Below are 12,715 nucleotides of genomic sequence, written 5' to 3'. Positions count from 1 at the left end.
TTTTTTTTTTTAAGATTTTATTTATGAGAGGAGAAAGAGCAGGTGCACACAGGCTCAGAGGGAGAAGGAGCAGCAGACTCCCTGCTGAGCAAGTAGCTGGACTCGGGTCTGGATCCCAGGACCTGAGCAGAAGGTAGACGCTTAACCAACTGAGCCACCGAGGTGCCCCACGTCCACAATCTTTTTATTAGAAATTCTAAAACTGGAAATCGCTGGGCCTAATGTTCTATACATTTTAAAGGCTTTGGATGCCCACTGCCTGTCCTCTGGACGGGGTGATGCTAATTTGTCGCTCTAAGTGCGATAGGGACCTGCTCCCCGTCTCCCCCACTGAGTCACTCAAAGGAGAAGCAAAATCTACCAATTTGGGGTCGCCGCACGGATTTACTGAAGATCCCTGAATTGGCCCATTCACTGCCGACCTCGGAGAAACGGCCCCTTTGCACGAGCAGGCACCTGTCCGATGCACCGCAGCCCTGCGTGCAACACGGAAGAGCGGCAAAGAAGCAAACGTCCCCCCGGCGGGCAGTGGCGCGGCGAGCCGCCCCGCGGGGGTCACGGTGAAGGCAGCACCGTAGGTTTTCGCGGGGACCGGGAGCGCGGCCGTTCTCGGAGCCTCGGCTCCGGCATCCGCTCTTCTGACGTGCTCCGCCCGGGGCTCTGCGGCCGGCGGCCCATCCCGGCGCGCGCCCCGGCCAGACCTTGACGGGCGAGCCGCTGCTAGCCGAGGGGACGACCCGGCCCAGCCCCGCGGTCCGCGCCGGCCCGGCCCTCGCCGAGCCCCTCGCCGCGCTCCTCGCCGCCCCACCTGGAGCTTCCTCCTCGGGGCGCAGGGAAGCCGGACCCTTGGGCGCGGGCGCACGTTTCCGCGGGCCCCGCGCCGCCGCGCACCAAGCGGAAGTGGCCGTGTTGTGACGGAAGGAGATGCTTTGTGGGAGCCGCCGGCGCTTGAAGAAACGTGGCCCGCAAAGATGATTCAAGCGATTCTGGTGTTCAACAACCACGGGAAGCCGCGGCTGGTCCGCTTCTACCAGCGTTTCGTGAGTGCGGCCTAGCTTCCTCCCGTCCCTTCGGCGCGCCCGTGTAGTCCCCACCCCTCGCTCCCCTGCCGGCTCCGGCCCGGGGCGTGACTCTCCCTCTCCGCGCTCCCGGAGGGACGCGGGCGCTGTCTGGCGGTCTGTCCACCCTCGCGGTCCCTCACCCCTCCCTGGACCCTCGCATCTCTCGGCTACGTGTGACACTTCCCCTGAGGTCTCAGGGCGCGCTGAACGACGGCGGGGGTGTGCCCCACCGAGCTCTCGCCTGGTGGAAGTCCCTTTCATCTCCTTGGTCCCCAAGCGCGGTTGTAGGAGCAGGAAGAAATACACCAGCTTAAGAGTTTCTGCTTGAGCCAAAAGGTCTGCGCTTATTTTGCTTCAGTGCTGGCTAGGACCGCCCAGGGACTGGCTGCCCCCTTCCTCCTGTAGAGTTGAAGAAAGTCTGCTTAAAAGTGGGAAGTGATGAGAAATTGTAAATGCTGCCGCGTGAGGGCTCAATAGTTGATAAATGGAAACTTGAGTTTTCCTAAAAAAAGAAAAAAAAAGAAAAAAAAAAAACAACTTCTGGGAAAACACAAATGTCATTATTTGCCTCCCGCCCTTTGGTGTTGGATTTCTTCGTGACAAGGTTGCACAGTGTTACAGGCATAATTGGTGAAAGGAAGAGGGTAGAGTCAGAAAACTGTTCAGGCATCAGCTCATCTTTTTTTTTTCTTTTTTTGTCTCTGTTGATTCCGTGTTTCTTTTCTTTCTTTCTTTCTTTCTTTTTTTTGTCAAATAGAAATGAACAAAATAATTTTAACCTTTTTCATAGAATTTTTATTTTTTTAATTTTTAAAAAAGATTTTATTTATTTATTCACGAGAGACACAGAGAGGCAGAGACACAGGCAGAGGGAGAAGCAGGCTCCCTGTGAAGAGCCTGATTCCAGACTGGATCCCAGGATCCTGGTGATCCTGCCCTGAGCCAAAGGCAGAGGCTCAACCACTGAACCACGCAGGTGCCCCTTCATAGAATTTTTAAAGCTAGATGACATTTTATTAAATGCTTTTGAGATAAAACTATGGACATTCAATACAACCATTCAATTTGTCTTCGCGTTTTTGTGCGTGTTTCTTTTTCCACCTTTGGGCATTACTGAGAAATAAATCACATATGTATAGCTCACTTACTTTTTAAAATTTACTTTTCATTCTTACTACTTTATTAAGATTTTATTTACTTAGAGCAATCAAGGGGGGACAAACAGAGGGAGAGTCAGGCTCCAGGCTGAGCACAGAGCCCCACATGCGGCTGGATCCCAGGACCCAGCAGTCATGACCTGACTAAGCCACTCAGGCGTCCCTATAGTTCAACCATTTAAAATATACAGTTCAGGGGTGCCTGAGTGGCTCACTGGGTGAAGTATCTGCTTTCAGCGCAGGTCACGATCCCAGGGTCCTAGGATCGAGTCCCACATCCAGCTCCCTGCTCAGCAGGGCATCTGCTTCTTTCTCTCACTCTCCCACTATTCTCTCCCTTTCTCTCTTAAATAAGTAAAATCTTTTTAAAAAGTGGATTTTAGTACATTCACAAAGTTGTGGAACCATCACCACAGTCCATTTTAGGACATTTCCAATTCCCCAAAAAGAAGCCCATACCCATTAGGAATCATTCCCTATTTCCTCCTAACTCCCTCAGTTCTAGACAACCACTAGTCTGCTTTCTACTTTCTGTCTCTAAATTTGCCTGTTCTGGACATTTCATATAAATGGTATTCAATATGTGGTCTTTTATGATTGGCTTCTTTGCTCAGTATGTTTTTAAGGTTAATCCGGCTTGTAGCGTGTATTAGTTCTTCATTCCTTTTTTTTTTTCTTTTTTTTTTTCATTCCTTTTTATTGCCAAATTATATTCTGTTGTATGGATATACCACATTTTGATGTCCATCAGTTGATGTTTCTACCTATGGCTCTTGTGAATGATGCTGCTGTGAACATTCATGTACAAGTTTTTATGTGCACATATGTTTTCATTTTTCTTTTTTTTTTTAAGATTTTATTTATTTATTCATGAGAGAGAGAGAGGGAGAGGGAGAGAGGGAGAAGCAGGCTCCATGCAGGGAGCCTGATGTGGGACTTGATCCCTGGTCTCCAGGATCACACCCTGGGCCAAAGGCAAGCACTAAACCACTGAGCCACCCAGAGATCCCCTGTTTTCATTTTTCTAGGTTATAAACCTAGCACTAAAATTGCTGGGTCGTATAGTAACTCTGGTGAACATTTTGAGAAATTGTCCAACTGTTTTTCCAAAGTGGCTGTACTGATTTATGTACCCTTCAGCAATGTATAGGAGTTCCAATTTCTCCACTTCCCTATCAACATTTGTTACTATCTTTCTGATAAGAAACACTTTAATGGGTATAAAGTGGATTCTCATTATGGTTTTAATTTGTTTCCCTAATGACTAATGATGTTGAGCAACTCTGCATGTCCTTATTGGCCATTGGTAAACTTTCTTTGGAGGACATAGGATTTTTATAAGAACCACATTAGCTTGTAAGTGAAAGTTACCTTGAAAATTGCAGAGAACTAAGAGATATAAGGGGTTGTTAAAAGTCTTTGAGATATCTAAGCAAGTGTTAGTTCACTTTTCTGTTGAAATTAGAAATTAGTTAGCTTCACCATTTCATAGCACTTCTCTGCTGCAACCTCCTCCTAGGGTCAGATAAATGGCTTTAGTTTGAAAGATGTTTTTGTCAGGTTAAAAAAAGTGCTGATATTTTAGCATGTTTTGTACTTCCAAGTACACAGAGTTAATCCTTTACAGTATCCTGGCGTCAGTTAGCTTTGTGACTTTAAATGGAAACCCGGAAAACAGTGACTGATTGACTCAAACTTAAAGCGAATAGTGATTAGCAGGTTTTCATTCATTCAGTAAATACTGAGCCATTGTTTATCCATGTTAAGTCAAAATTATGAAATGTAATTTCTCCACAATGACATTTTCCCTGGTTTTTTTTTTTTTCAGTCTATTAAATAACCTTTCAAACTTAAGGCAGTGCTTAAATTCAAACTTAAATTCAATGCTTTAGAAAGAAGGGATTAACATTACTTGAGTCTATTTTCTGACTCTTAGGGCAAGTCCAATCTGAAGGTTTTCTTAAGCTTTGGTACTCAAAATGTATACCCAGACCAGCAGCATTGGTACCAGCATTGGTATTACCTGGACGCTTGTTAGAAATGCAATCTTAGGGATCCCTGGGTGGCGCAGCGGTTTAGCGCCTGCCTTTGGCCCAGGGCGCGATCCTGGAGACCCCGGATCGAATCCCACGTCGGGCTCCTGGTGCATGGAGCCTGCTTCTCCCTCTGCCTATGTCTCTGCCTCTGTCTCTCTCTCTCTCTTTGTGACTATCATAAAATAGAAAAAATAAAAAAAATAAAAAGAAATGCAATCTTAGAATATACCCCAAACCTACTAAATCAGAACCTATATTTTAATAACATTCCCAGGTGATTCGTTGCATATTGAAATGTAAGGGCATTGGTCTAGAGCTTTTAATTGCTTTTGTCTTAATGATCAGTGTATTTCTTCCATCATCCTTTTATTTTTTTTAAGATTTATTTATTTATTTGAGAGAGAGCAGGGGGAGGGGCAGAGAGAGAATCTCAAGCAGATTCCCTTCTGAGTGCACAACCCATGGCAGGGCCCAATCTCACGACTCTGAGATCGTAACTTGAGCTGAAAACAAGAGTTGGGTGACTGAGCCACCCAGGTGCCCCCCCATCGTCCTTTTTTTTTTTTTTTTAAACCATATTTACTATGAACCTCCTCTGTATAGACAGAAATCAGTATGAGTTATCAAGAGGTATCATTACAGTTGAGCTTTCTTGTGTATGGTAGTGAAGAAAAGTATAACTTAAAATTCTAATCTGTAAATAGAATTTTTTTCTGTCAATAATACTTTGTTGGTGAGTAAATACCCCATCTTATATGTAATACCATATTTTACCAGTACAAAAGATGGAAAATTCAGGTTTTAAAAACATGGTTACACAATTAAATCTTGACCTCCCTGAAAGGTTAGACCTATTGACATTTGTTATTTGCCCTGGTGTAGATATATTCTAGGGGAAGGCAAAATACTCCAGGACTGGATCTTCTAGTTATTCTTTGGTCTTTTATGAGAGTTTATTAGTTCTCCTTCCCTTGTTTCTTTTTTTTTTTTTTTTTAAGATTTTATTTATTTTAGAAAGAGAGTATGAGTGGGAGGAGGGACTGAGGGAGAAGGGGAGAGAGAATCTCAAGCAGACTCTTCGCTAAGCATGGAGACTGAGGTGGTACTCCATCTCACAACCCTGAGATCATGACCTGAGCCGAAACCCAGTCGGATGCTGAACCAATTGAGCTACTCAGGCACCCTGCTCCTTTCCTTGGTTATTAACCATAAGGAAGTGTCGCTTTACCTCTCAGGACAGTAATGGTTAGTGACTTGATGTCCAGATAAATGTGCCCTAGCTTAATTCCTGTAACTGAGTCTTACCATTTTCCATAGATTCCCCTTTTATTTTTTCTGGAAACTGGTACCAAATCTTTAGATCGTTCCTGCTTAGAAGCACTTCTCTCCCTGTTCATCCATGGAATGTAGTTTTTCAGACATCCCCACTGATTCACTTTCTTTTATTCCATAGCCAGAAGAAATTCAACAACAGATTGTTCGAGAGACCTTCCATCTAGTTCTCAAGCGAGATGACAACATTTGTAACTTCTTGGAAGGTGGAAGGTAAATAATGGGCTTCAGTTTTCTATCCGTGTATCTACTGTTGGGTGTTCTTCATCACTGTTGCCTCTTCAAGTGGTACTCAAGTGTCAGGTGGGTACCTGAGCTGCCCAGGAAGAGACCCAGTTCTGTTTGGGAAGCTGTTGAATGATTGTGCTTCAGATGTTACTCATTTAGATGTTTGGTTTCCGGGAAGATGGTAGAAGAAAAAGTGAGGTAAAGTGGTTTTAGGTACCTCTGCCAAACCTGGTTGCTGTTCCCCTGGTAGAAATGGCCTGTTGTTTGCCTGTCTTCCCCTTTCTGTTGCGCCTATTCTCATTCTTTGGCATGGAGTTTTCTTCGATACATTTAAGATACAGCCATTTAAACATTTCCCATCTTCCACAGTTTGATTGGTGGCTCTGACTACAAATTGATTTATCGGCACTATGCTACACTCTACTTTGTGTTTTGTGTGGATTCATCAGAGAGTGAACTTGGAATCTTGGACCTCATCCAGGTATGTGTAGTCAGCTAATGATGGCAGCCACTAATGAGAATTTGCACTGGATTTTTGAGTAACCATCCTGTAGATCTTTTTGTCAGTCTCTTTATTGATGCTGGTAAGAATTGCCAGATGTCCACCATATGGTGCTGTAAGAAAGCTCCTAGCAACCCTTAAAAACTAGAGCTTTTGGACTCATTGGTTTCTACTGAGCCCTCTCACTGCCTTTGGTTTTCATGTACAATTCTGACACCAATTCCAATGTGTGTGCTTCCCCCTCCACCACCACCTAGCAGTTAACTCAGTTCTCTGTGGGCAGTGACTAGGTGTCCCACAAATTTAACTCAATTCTGACACTATCTACCTGGAGATAGATACCAATCACAACTCCAGGGTGGTATCACCTGTGCTTCTGACTGGCTATAGATCAGGGAGGTTCCCATGACTTCCTCCTTGGGTTTGATTTGCTAGAGTGGCTCATAGAACTCTTGAGAGGAACATGTTGCTTACTAGATTACCAGCTTACTATAAAAGGATATAACTCAGGAATAGCCAGATGGAAGAGATTTACAGGGCAAAGAATGGGGAAGTGAGGAAAGGACATGCCCTTTCCAGTCAGGCCACTCTCCAAAGTCCACCAACCCGGAAGCTCTCAAAACAATGTCCTGTTGGATTTCTCTGGAGATTGAGGGTGGGACTGAAAGTTCCAATCCTCTAATTGTATGGTTGGTTCTCTGACTACCAGCCTCCATTGTTAGGTGCTTTCTAAAAATCATCTTATTAACATAAACAGGACATCTTTATCATTTAAGAGCTCTATGCCAGAAACAGAGATGAATACCAAATATTTTCTTTTCTTTTTTTTTTTTTTTAAAGATTTTATTTATTTATTCATGAGTGACACAGAGAGAGAGACACAGAGAGAGAGACACAGGCAGAGGGAGAAGCCGGCTCCGTATAGGGAGCCTGACATGGGACTCGATCTTGGGTCTCCAGGATCAGGCCCTGGGTTGATGGCAGCACTAAACCGCTGAGCCACCCGGGCTGCCCCCAAATATTTTCTTATTATAAATTATAGTATCATATCATCTTTTGAAATTTTTTTCAACTGTCAAACCGATTGACATTTAAGAATTCATACTTTTTATTTTCACTTGTAATTCTAGCCTAAGACAAAGAGACTTGATGTTTTAGTTAGTCTGTGCAATCTTGACATAGGTAAACATGATTTCTTTAGGATTTTTGAAAATGGCTTACAGATTTTTTAAAAGATTTTATTTATTTACATGTTTGTTTATTAATTTATTTGCGAGAGATGGAGAGAGAAAGCAAGCATCAGCAGGGGGAGAGGCAGAGAGAGAAGCAGACACCCCACCAAGCAGGGAGTCTGATGCAGGGCTAGATCCTAGGAACCTAGGATCATGACTCAAGCCCAAGGCAGACACTTAACCTGACTGAGGCAACCAGGTGCTCCTGGAATTTTTTTTTTTTTTTTTTTTTTAAGTAATTTCTGCATCCAGTGTAGGGCTCAAACTCAGAACCCTGAGAGCAAGAGTCACATACTGTATCAGTAAGTCAGCCAGGTGCCCCTATTCCATCATTTTATACATGAAATTTTAGGCAGGCTTCCTTTAAGTGACTTAAGTTTCTTAAGTAGAAAGCACTGAAATAGAAGCTTGCATTAAAATCTAATTAACAATTATAGAAAACTAGCTACAAAAATATAAATTTTACATTCAGAAAATCATTTTAAGATGATTAATTTAAAATCATGCTTATATTCGCATACAGTATATAACAGTACAAATTATCTAAAAAAGAGTATCTCTAAGATGATTTAAAAAGATTTTAAAAAATATTTTATTTATTCATGAAAGACACAGAGAGGCAGAAACACAGGCAGAGGGAGAAGCAGGCTCCTCACGGGGACCCCAATGTGGGACCCGACCCTCAAACTGGGATCATGCCCTAGCCAAAGGCAGATGCCCAACCTCTGAGCCACCCAGACATCCCTAAAAAGCTTTCTTTTCTTTTCTTTTCTTTTTTTATTTTTAATATTTTTTATTTATTTATTAGAGATACTGAGAGAGAGAGAGAAGCAGGCTCTATGCTGGGAGCCCGACGTGGGACTCGATCCTGGGTCTCCAGGATCACACCCTGGGCTGAAGGTGGCGCTAAACTGCTAAGCCACCGGGGCTGCCCCCTAAAAGGCTTTCTTAAAACACCTGAGTCAGATTGAACATTGAGAGTCAGTGTGGCATAATAGAAAGAGCTTAAGATCTAGAATCAGAAAACCTGCATTTGAGTCCTGGATCTACCATCTGAATATAGAAGTAATAGGTTCTAGGATTCAATTGTGACAATGTATTTTATAGTATTATAAACTGTAGAATGCTATAGAAATGTGCATGTAATAAGTGTATTAGAAGAAAAAGGAAATACATAAAAAAGGAAATGATAATATATTTTTAAAACTAAGATGCAATTGTTGGAGGAAATGCACTCCCTACAGTGGAATGGGCATTTATTAAATAGTGTGCATTGGATTTGGGAAGATAGATATGTAAAAGGTGAAAATAATAGGAACCCGGGTTTGTCTTTGAAAAGACAATAAAATTGGGATGCCTGAGTGGCTTAGCGGTTTAGCTCCTGCCTTCGGCCCAGGGTGTGATCCTGGGGTCCCGGGATCAAGTCCCACATTGGGCTCCCTGCGTGGAGCCTGCTTCTCCCTCTGCCTGTGTCTCTGCCTCTCTCTCTCTCTCTCTGTGTGTGTCTCTCATGAATAAATAAAATCCTTTTTTTAAAAAAAGAAAAAATCAATAAATAGTTGGCCTAATGTTTTGAGGATAAAAGTCAGAAAACATCACCATGTTTTTAGAGGATGATATACATAGTTGTATTACTAATGTATTTGAAATAGCTGAGTTCAAAACGTAAGTACCCAAATTAGATCAACAAGGCACTTAATCCAGTATCAGGATGAAATAAGAAAGGATTAAAAAAAAAACTGACTCCATAATAGATGAGGTAGAATTTTTTTTAATGTTGAAGTACAATAAAACCTCCATTGTATAAGGTATTTCCTAAACTGAGAATTAAAAAATCAGACTACTTAAGCATATTTTACAGTGTAAATGGTTAGTATCCAAAAGCCTCTCAAAAAAAAATGTTACTCAAATATTGCATATTAGTTTTGGTACGCAATTATTTAAAGAAGATTTTAGCCAATAGTCATTTGTAGCAAGGAGTCAGGAGACCTAACTCTTGTTTCTATCTGCCCTATTAATAAGCAGTGTGGCCTTAAATCATTTATGCATTTTTGGCTGTAGGGTTCTTGTTTTATGCTTTGGCTCCTCTGTGTTTCAATTTACAAGTATACTAGTTGTTCTTTTCTAGTTCTGAAAGTATTCTTGGGAATACTGCATACTAAAAGAATGATTCATTGTGTCCAAATTGTCTTTATCCCAAGGATACAAGCCAGTTTAACAAGAGGAAAGTTCTTAGAATCTATTAACAGCAGTAAGAAAGATAGTGGAGACTGACAGAGTTGAATCAGAGAGAAATGATTTTCCAAATTATATCCCTGAAATGCTCTCGAATTGGAATAGAAAGCATTTTTATTTGATTATATAGTGCATGTTTGTTTATTATAAACTGTTTATTGTTGAAGAAATAACACATTTATGTGGTTTAAAATTTTTCTTTTAAGCTTGTTAAACTTGTCCCCGTACTGAACTTTATTATTAGCTCTAATGGCTTCTGAGTGATTATTTTGGATTTTTTAGGTATGTAATAATTTCATCTGCAAGCCACGTAAAGCTAATCCTGCATTAACTGAACTTTTCCCTCAAAACATACCTTTGCATTTCTTGGCCATTCATTCTTCCTGATAAATTCACAAAAAAGATATGCTAAACATGCCAATATAGTTTCAAGAATGCCAGTAAAATGAAACTATCACCCAGATTAAGAAACAGTACATTGCTAGTTCCATAAATCAAAGCTCCTGTATACTCTTTCTTACTTCCATCCACTCATTCATTGCATCCCTCCTCAGACTTTTGTGTTGGTCATCCCTTTGCTTCTCTTTATGGTTTTACCATGTGATGTACATTCCCTAATGGTTATTTATCTTAGTTTGGAAAATCTGAGTGGCAGGCACAAAATTTAGCTGTGTAAGGTAAGGGTAACTTGCCACTTTTAGATGAAGGCTCCCAACAGAAGATAAGTTGAACAGTGCATCTGGATCATGGTCTGGCTTCAGCATCCCTGAGAGTGTACCTAAGCTCCTTCTGGGTACATCTGAGGGCAAAGTCGTGTGAGTGCATCTGGAGATATAGCTTGCCATAGGCAAGGCATCAGGCTCTGGCTGTCTAGCAGAAACATGGCCGGGAGGAATGGACCACTCCACACTGTCTCTCAGCTTGTCCTGACCATACCCCTGGTTTGTTTTTTCTTTCTTTCTTTTCTTTTTCTTTCTTTTCTTTTCTTTCTTTCCTTTCCTTTTTCTTTCTTTTCTTCCTTCCTCCCTTCCTCCCTTCCCTTCTCTTCTCTTTTCTTTTCTTTCTTTTCTTTTTTTATGATTTTATTTATTTATTTGAGAAGGGGAGAGAGAGAGAGAAAGAAAGAAAGAAAGAAAGAAAGAAAGAAAGAAAGAAAGAAAGAAAGAAAGAAAGAAAGAAAGAAAGAAAGAAAGAAAGAAAGAAAGAAAGAAAGAAAGAAAGAAAGAGAAAGAAAGAAAGAAAGAAATGAACAAGCATAGGAGCAGGGGCAGAGGGAGATTCAGACTCCCCACAGAGTAGGGAGCCCATTGCGGGGCTGTATCCCAGGACCTAGAGATCATGACCTGAGCCGAAGGAAGACGCTCAACTGACTGAGTCACCCAGGGGCCCCCATACTCAAGGTTTTCAAGAGTAAGTCAAAGCACATTTCAGTGAAGGTAAAAAATGTGTGTCATCAGCTGATTCAGGCAGCAGAGAAGTAGAAGAGATATTAGATTATTTCCATTTTCCTTTTTCTTTTTAACACAAATAAAACTATTGTATGTCTTTATGCAGACAGGTCTATTCACATCCTGCTGAAAACAGAATTCCTGAGTCAAAGAGATGAATATTTCTAATTATAATGCCTGTAGCAAGACAGATACTCAGGAAAGCTATATTAATGTACAATGACTCCAGGACTGTTTGAGTTCATGTTTCTTCCTACTTCCAACATTGAAATATGTCCTTTTTAGTCTCTACTCAAAGGTAGAGTGGTGCCTCAAATATCTGAATTTTTACATATTAATCATGCCTACTTTTTCCATGTGTAAATTTACAGTTATTTTCAGATAGACCTTTTATAATATAATTGAACCGCTTGTCCAGTAAAGCCTAGATCCTGATTTATAGTTTCATATTTCATCTATTCTATGATACACACTTATTTTCCCACACTTTAGTAACTCGTACATCAGGATATATTACAATAAATGACACCTTAGATTGGTAGCATTTTTTTTCTTACCACAAAAATAGTGTTTTCTCTTATAATCAATGAAAAGTAATTCTCTGTATATTTTTGAGTTTATCTTAAAACTTTTTTCTAAACTACTATATTAAAATGTAAATAATCCATTTTACTTCCCATGTTGAAGAAACCTTAATTTATAAGATTTAGAGTAGAATCCAAACTCCCTGTCAGCCTACAAGGCGGTCATGATCTAGCTCCTTTGTTTTTCTCTGTTTGAAGTCATCATATTCATGCACACCTTCAGGATATTCTAGCCATTTCTGCCTTCTTTCTGTTCCTCAGACACAGTACATTTTTGCTTCAGGGCCTTTGCACTTGTTCTGTCCATTAGAATGCTCTCGCTTGAGTTCTTTTCCTCTTTTGCTCTTCAAATGACTGGCTTCATTATTCATGACTTTGCTCAAGCATTGATCCTCTAAGACTTTCATGAAGGCTTGTCTGAAGTAACTCCCACCCCATCATGCTGCTCGTTTCCTTTAGAGCACTTATGACAGTAGAAAAGATCTTGTTCATATCTTGTTCTTTCCACACCAAGAACATAAGCCTGACGAGAACATAACTTGTTGGCTGAGGCAGCCCCTCAGTAGAGTAGAATGATCTGTGTCTAGCACGTAGTAACCACTCAACTAAATGTTGGTTAAATAAACATTATACTTAGTGAGATTTAGTTTTTATTTATCATTTTGTTCCAGAATTGTTTCTCTTTCTGCATGAGTTTCATGCTGTTTATTTATTGTTGTTAATGTAGGTTCATATACTTAGTAAGATCAGTTATTCCCCCAGATGCAGTTCTTTTTCAATATATTCTCTGATATTTATAACCATTTATCCAGCTGTATACATTCTTGAATAATTTGCAGTAGTCCCAGAAGTCTCTGTTGGATTTATACTTAGAAAGGAATTAAAAATAACATTTCTTTC

General features: G+C 40.9%; 1 protein-coding gene across 1 annotated transcript in view; it reads left to right on the top strand.

Annotated features, from left to right (window-relative positions):
* Positions 1–953: 953 nt before the first annotated feature.
* Positions 954–12,715, top strand: part of AP3S2 (adaptor related protein complex 3 subunit sigma 2) — a 56,851-nt gene continuing 45,089 nt past the window's right edge. The window contains exons 1-3 of the mRNA NM_001252379.1: positions 954–1,040; positions 5,708–5,799; positions 6,184–6,295. Of these exons, the coding sequence (NP_001239308.1) occupies positions 972–1,040; positions 5,708–5,799; positions 6,184–6,295 (273 nt within the window). The 5' untranslated portion in view covers positions 954–971. The remainder of the gene's footprint in view (positions 1,041–5,707; positions 5,800–6,183; positions 6,296–12,715) is intronic.

This window comes from Canis lupus, chromosome 3, assembly GCF_011100685.1.
Source record: "Canis lupus familiaris isolate Mischka breed German Shepherd chromosome 3, alternate assembly UU_Cfam_GSD_1.0, whole genome shotgun sequence".
Classification (NCBI taxonomy): Eukaryota; Metazoa; Chordata; class Mammalia; order Carnivora; family Canidae; genus Canis; species Canis lupus.
Note: the sequence above shows the minus strand (reverse complement) of the source record. Positions and strands in the feature narration are given on the sequence as shown.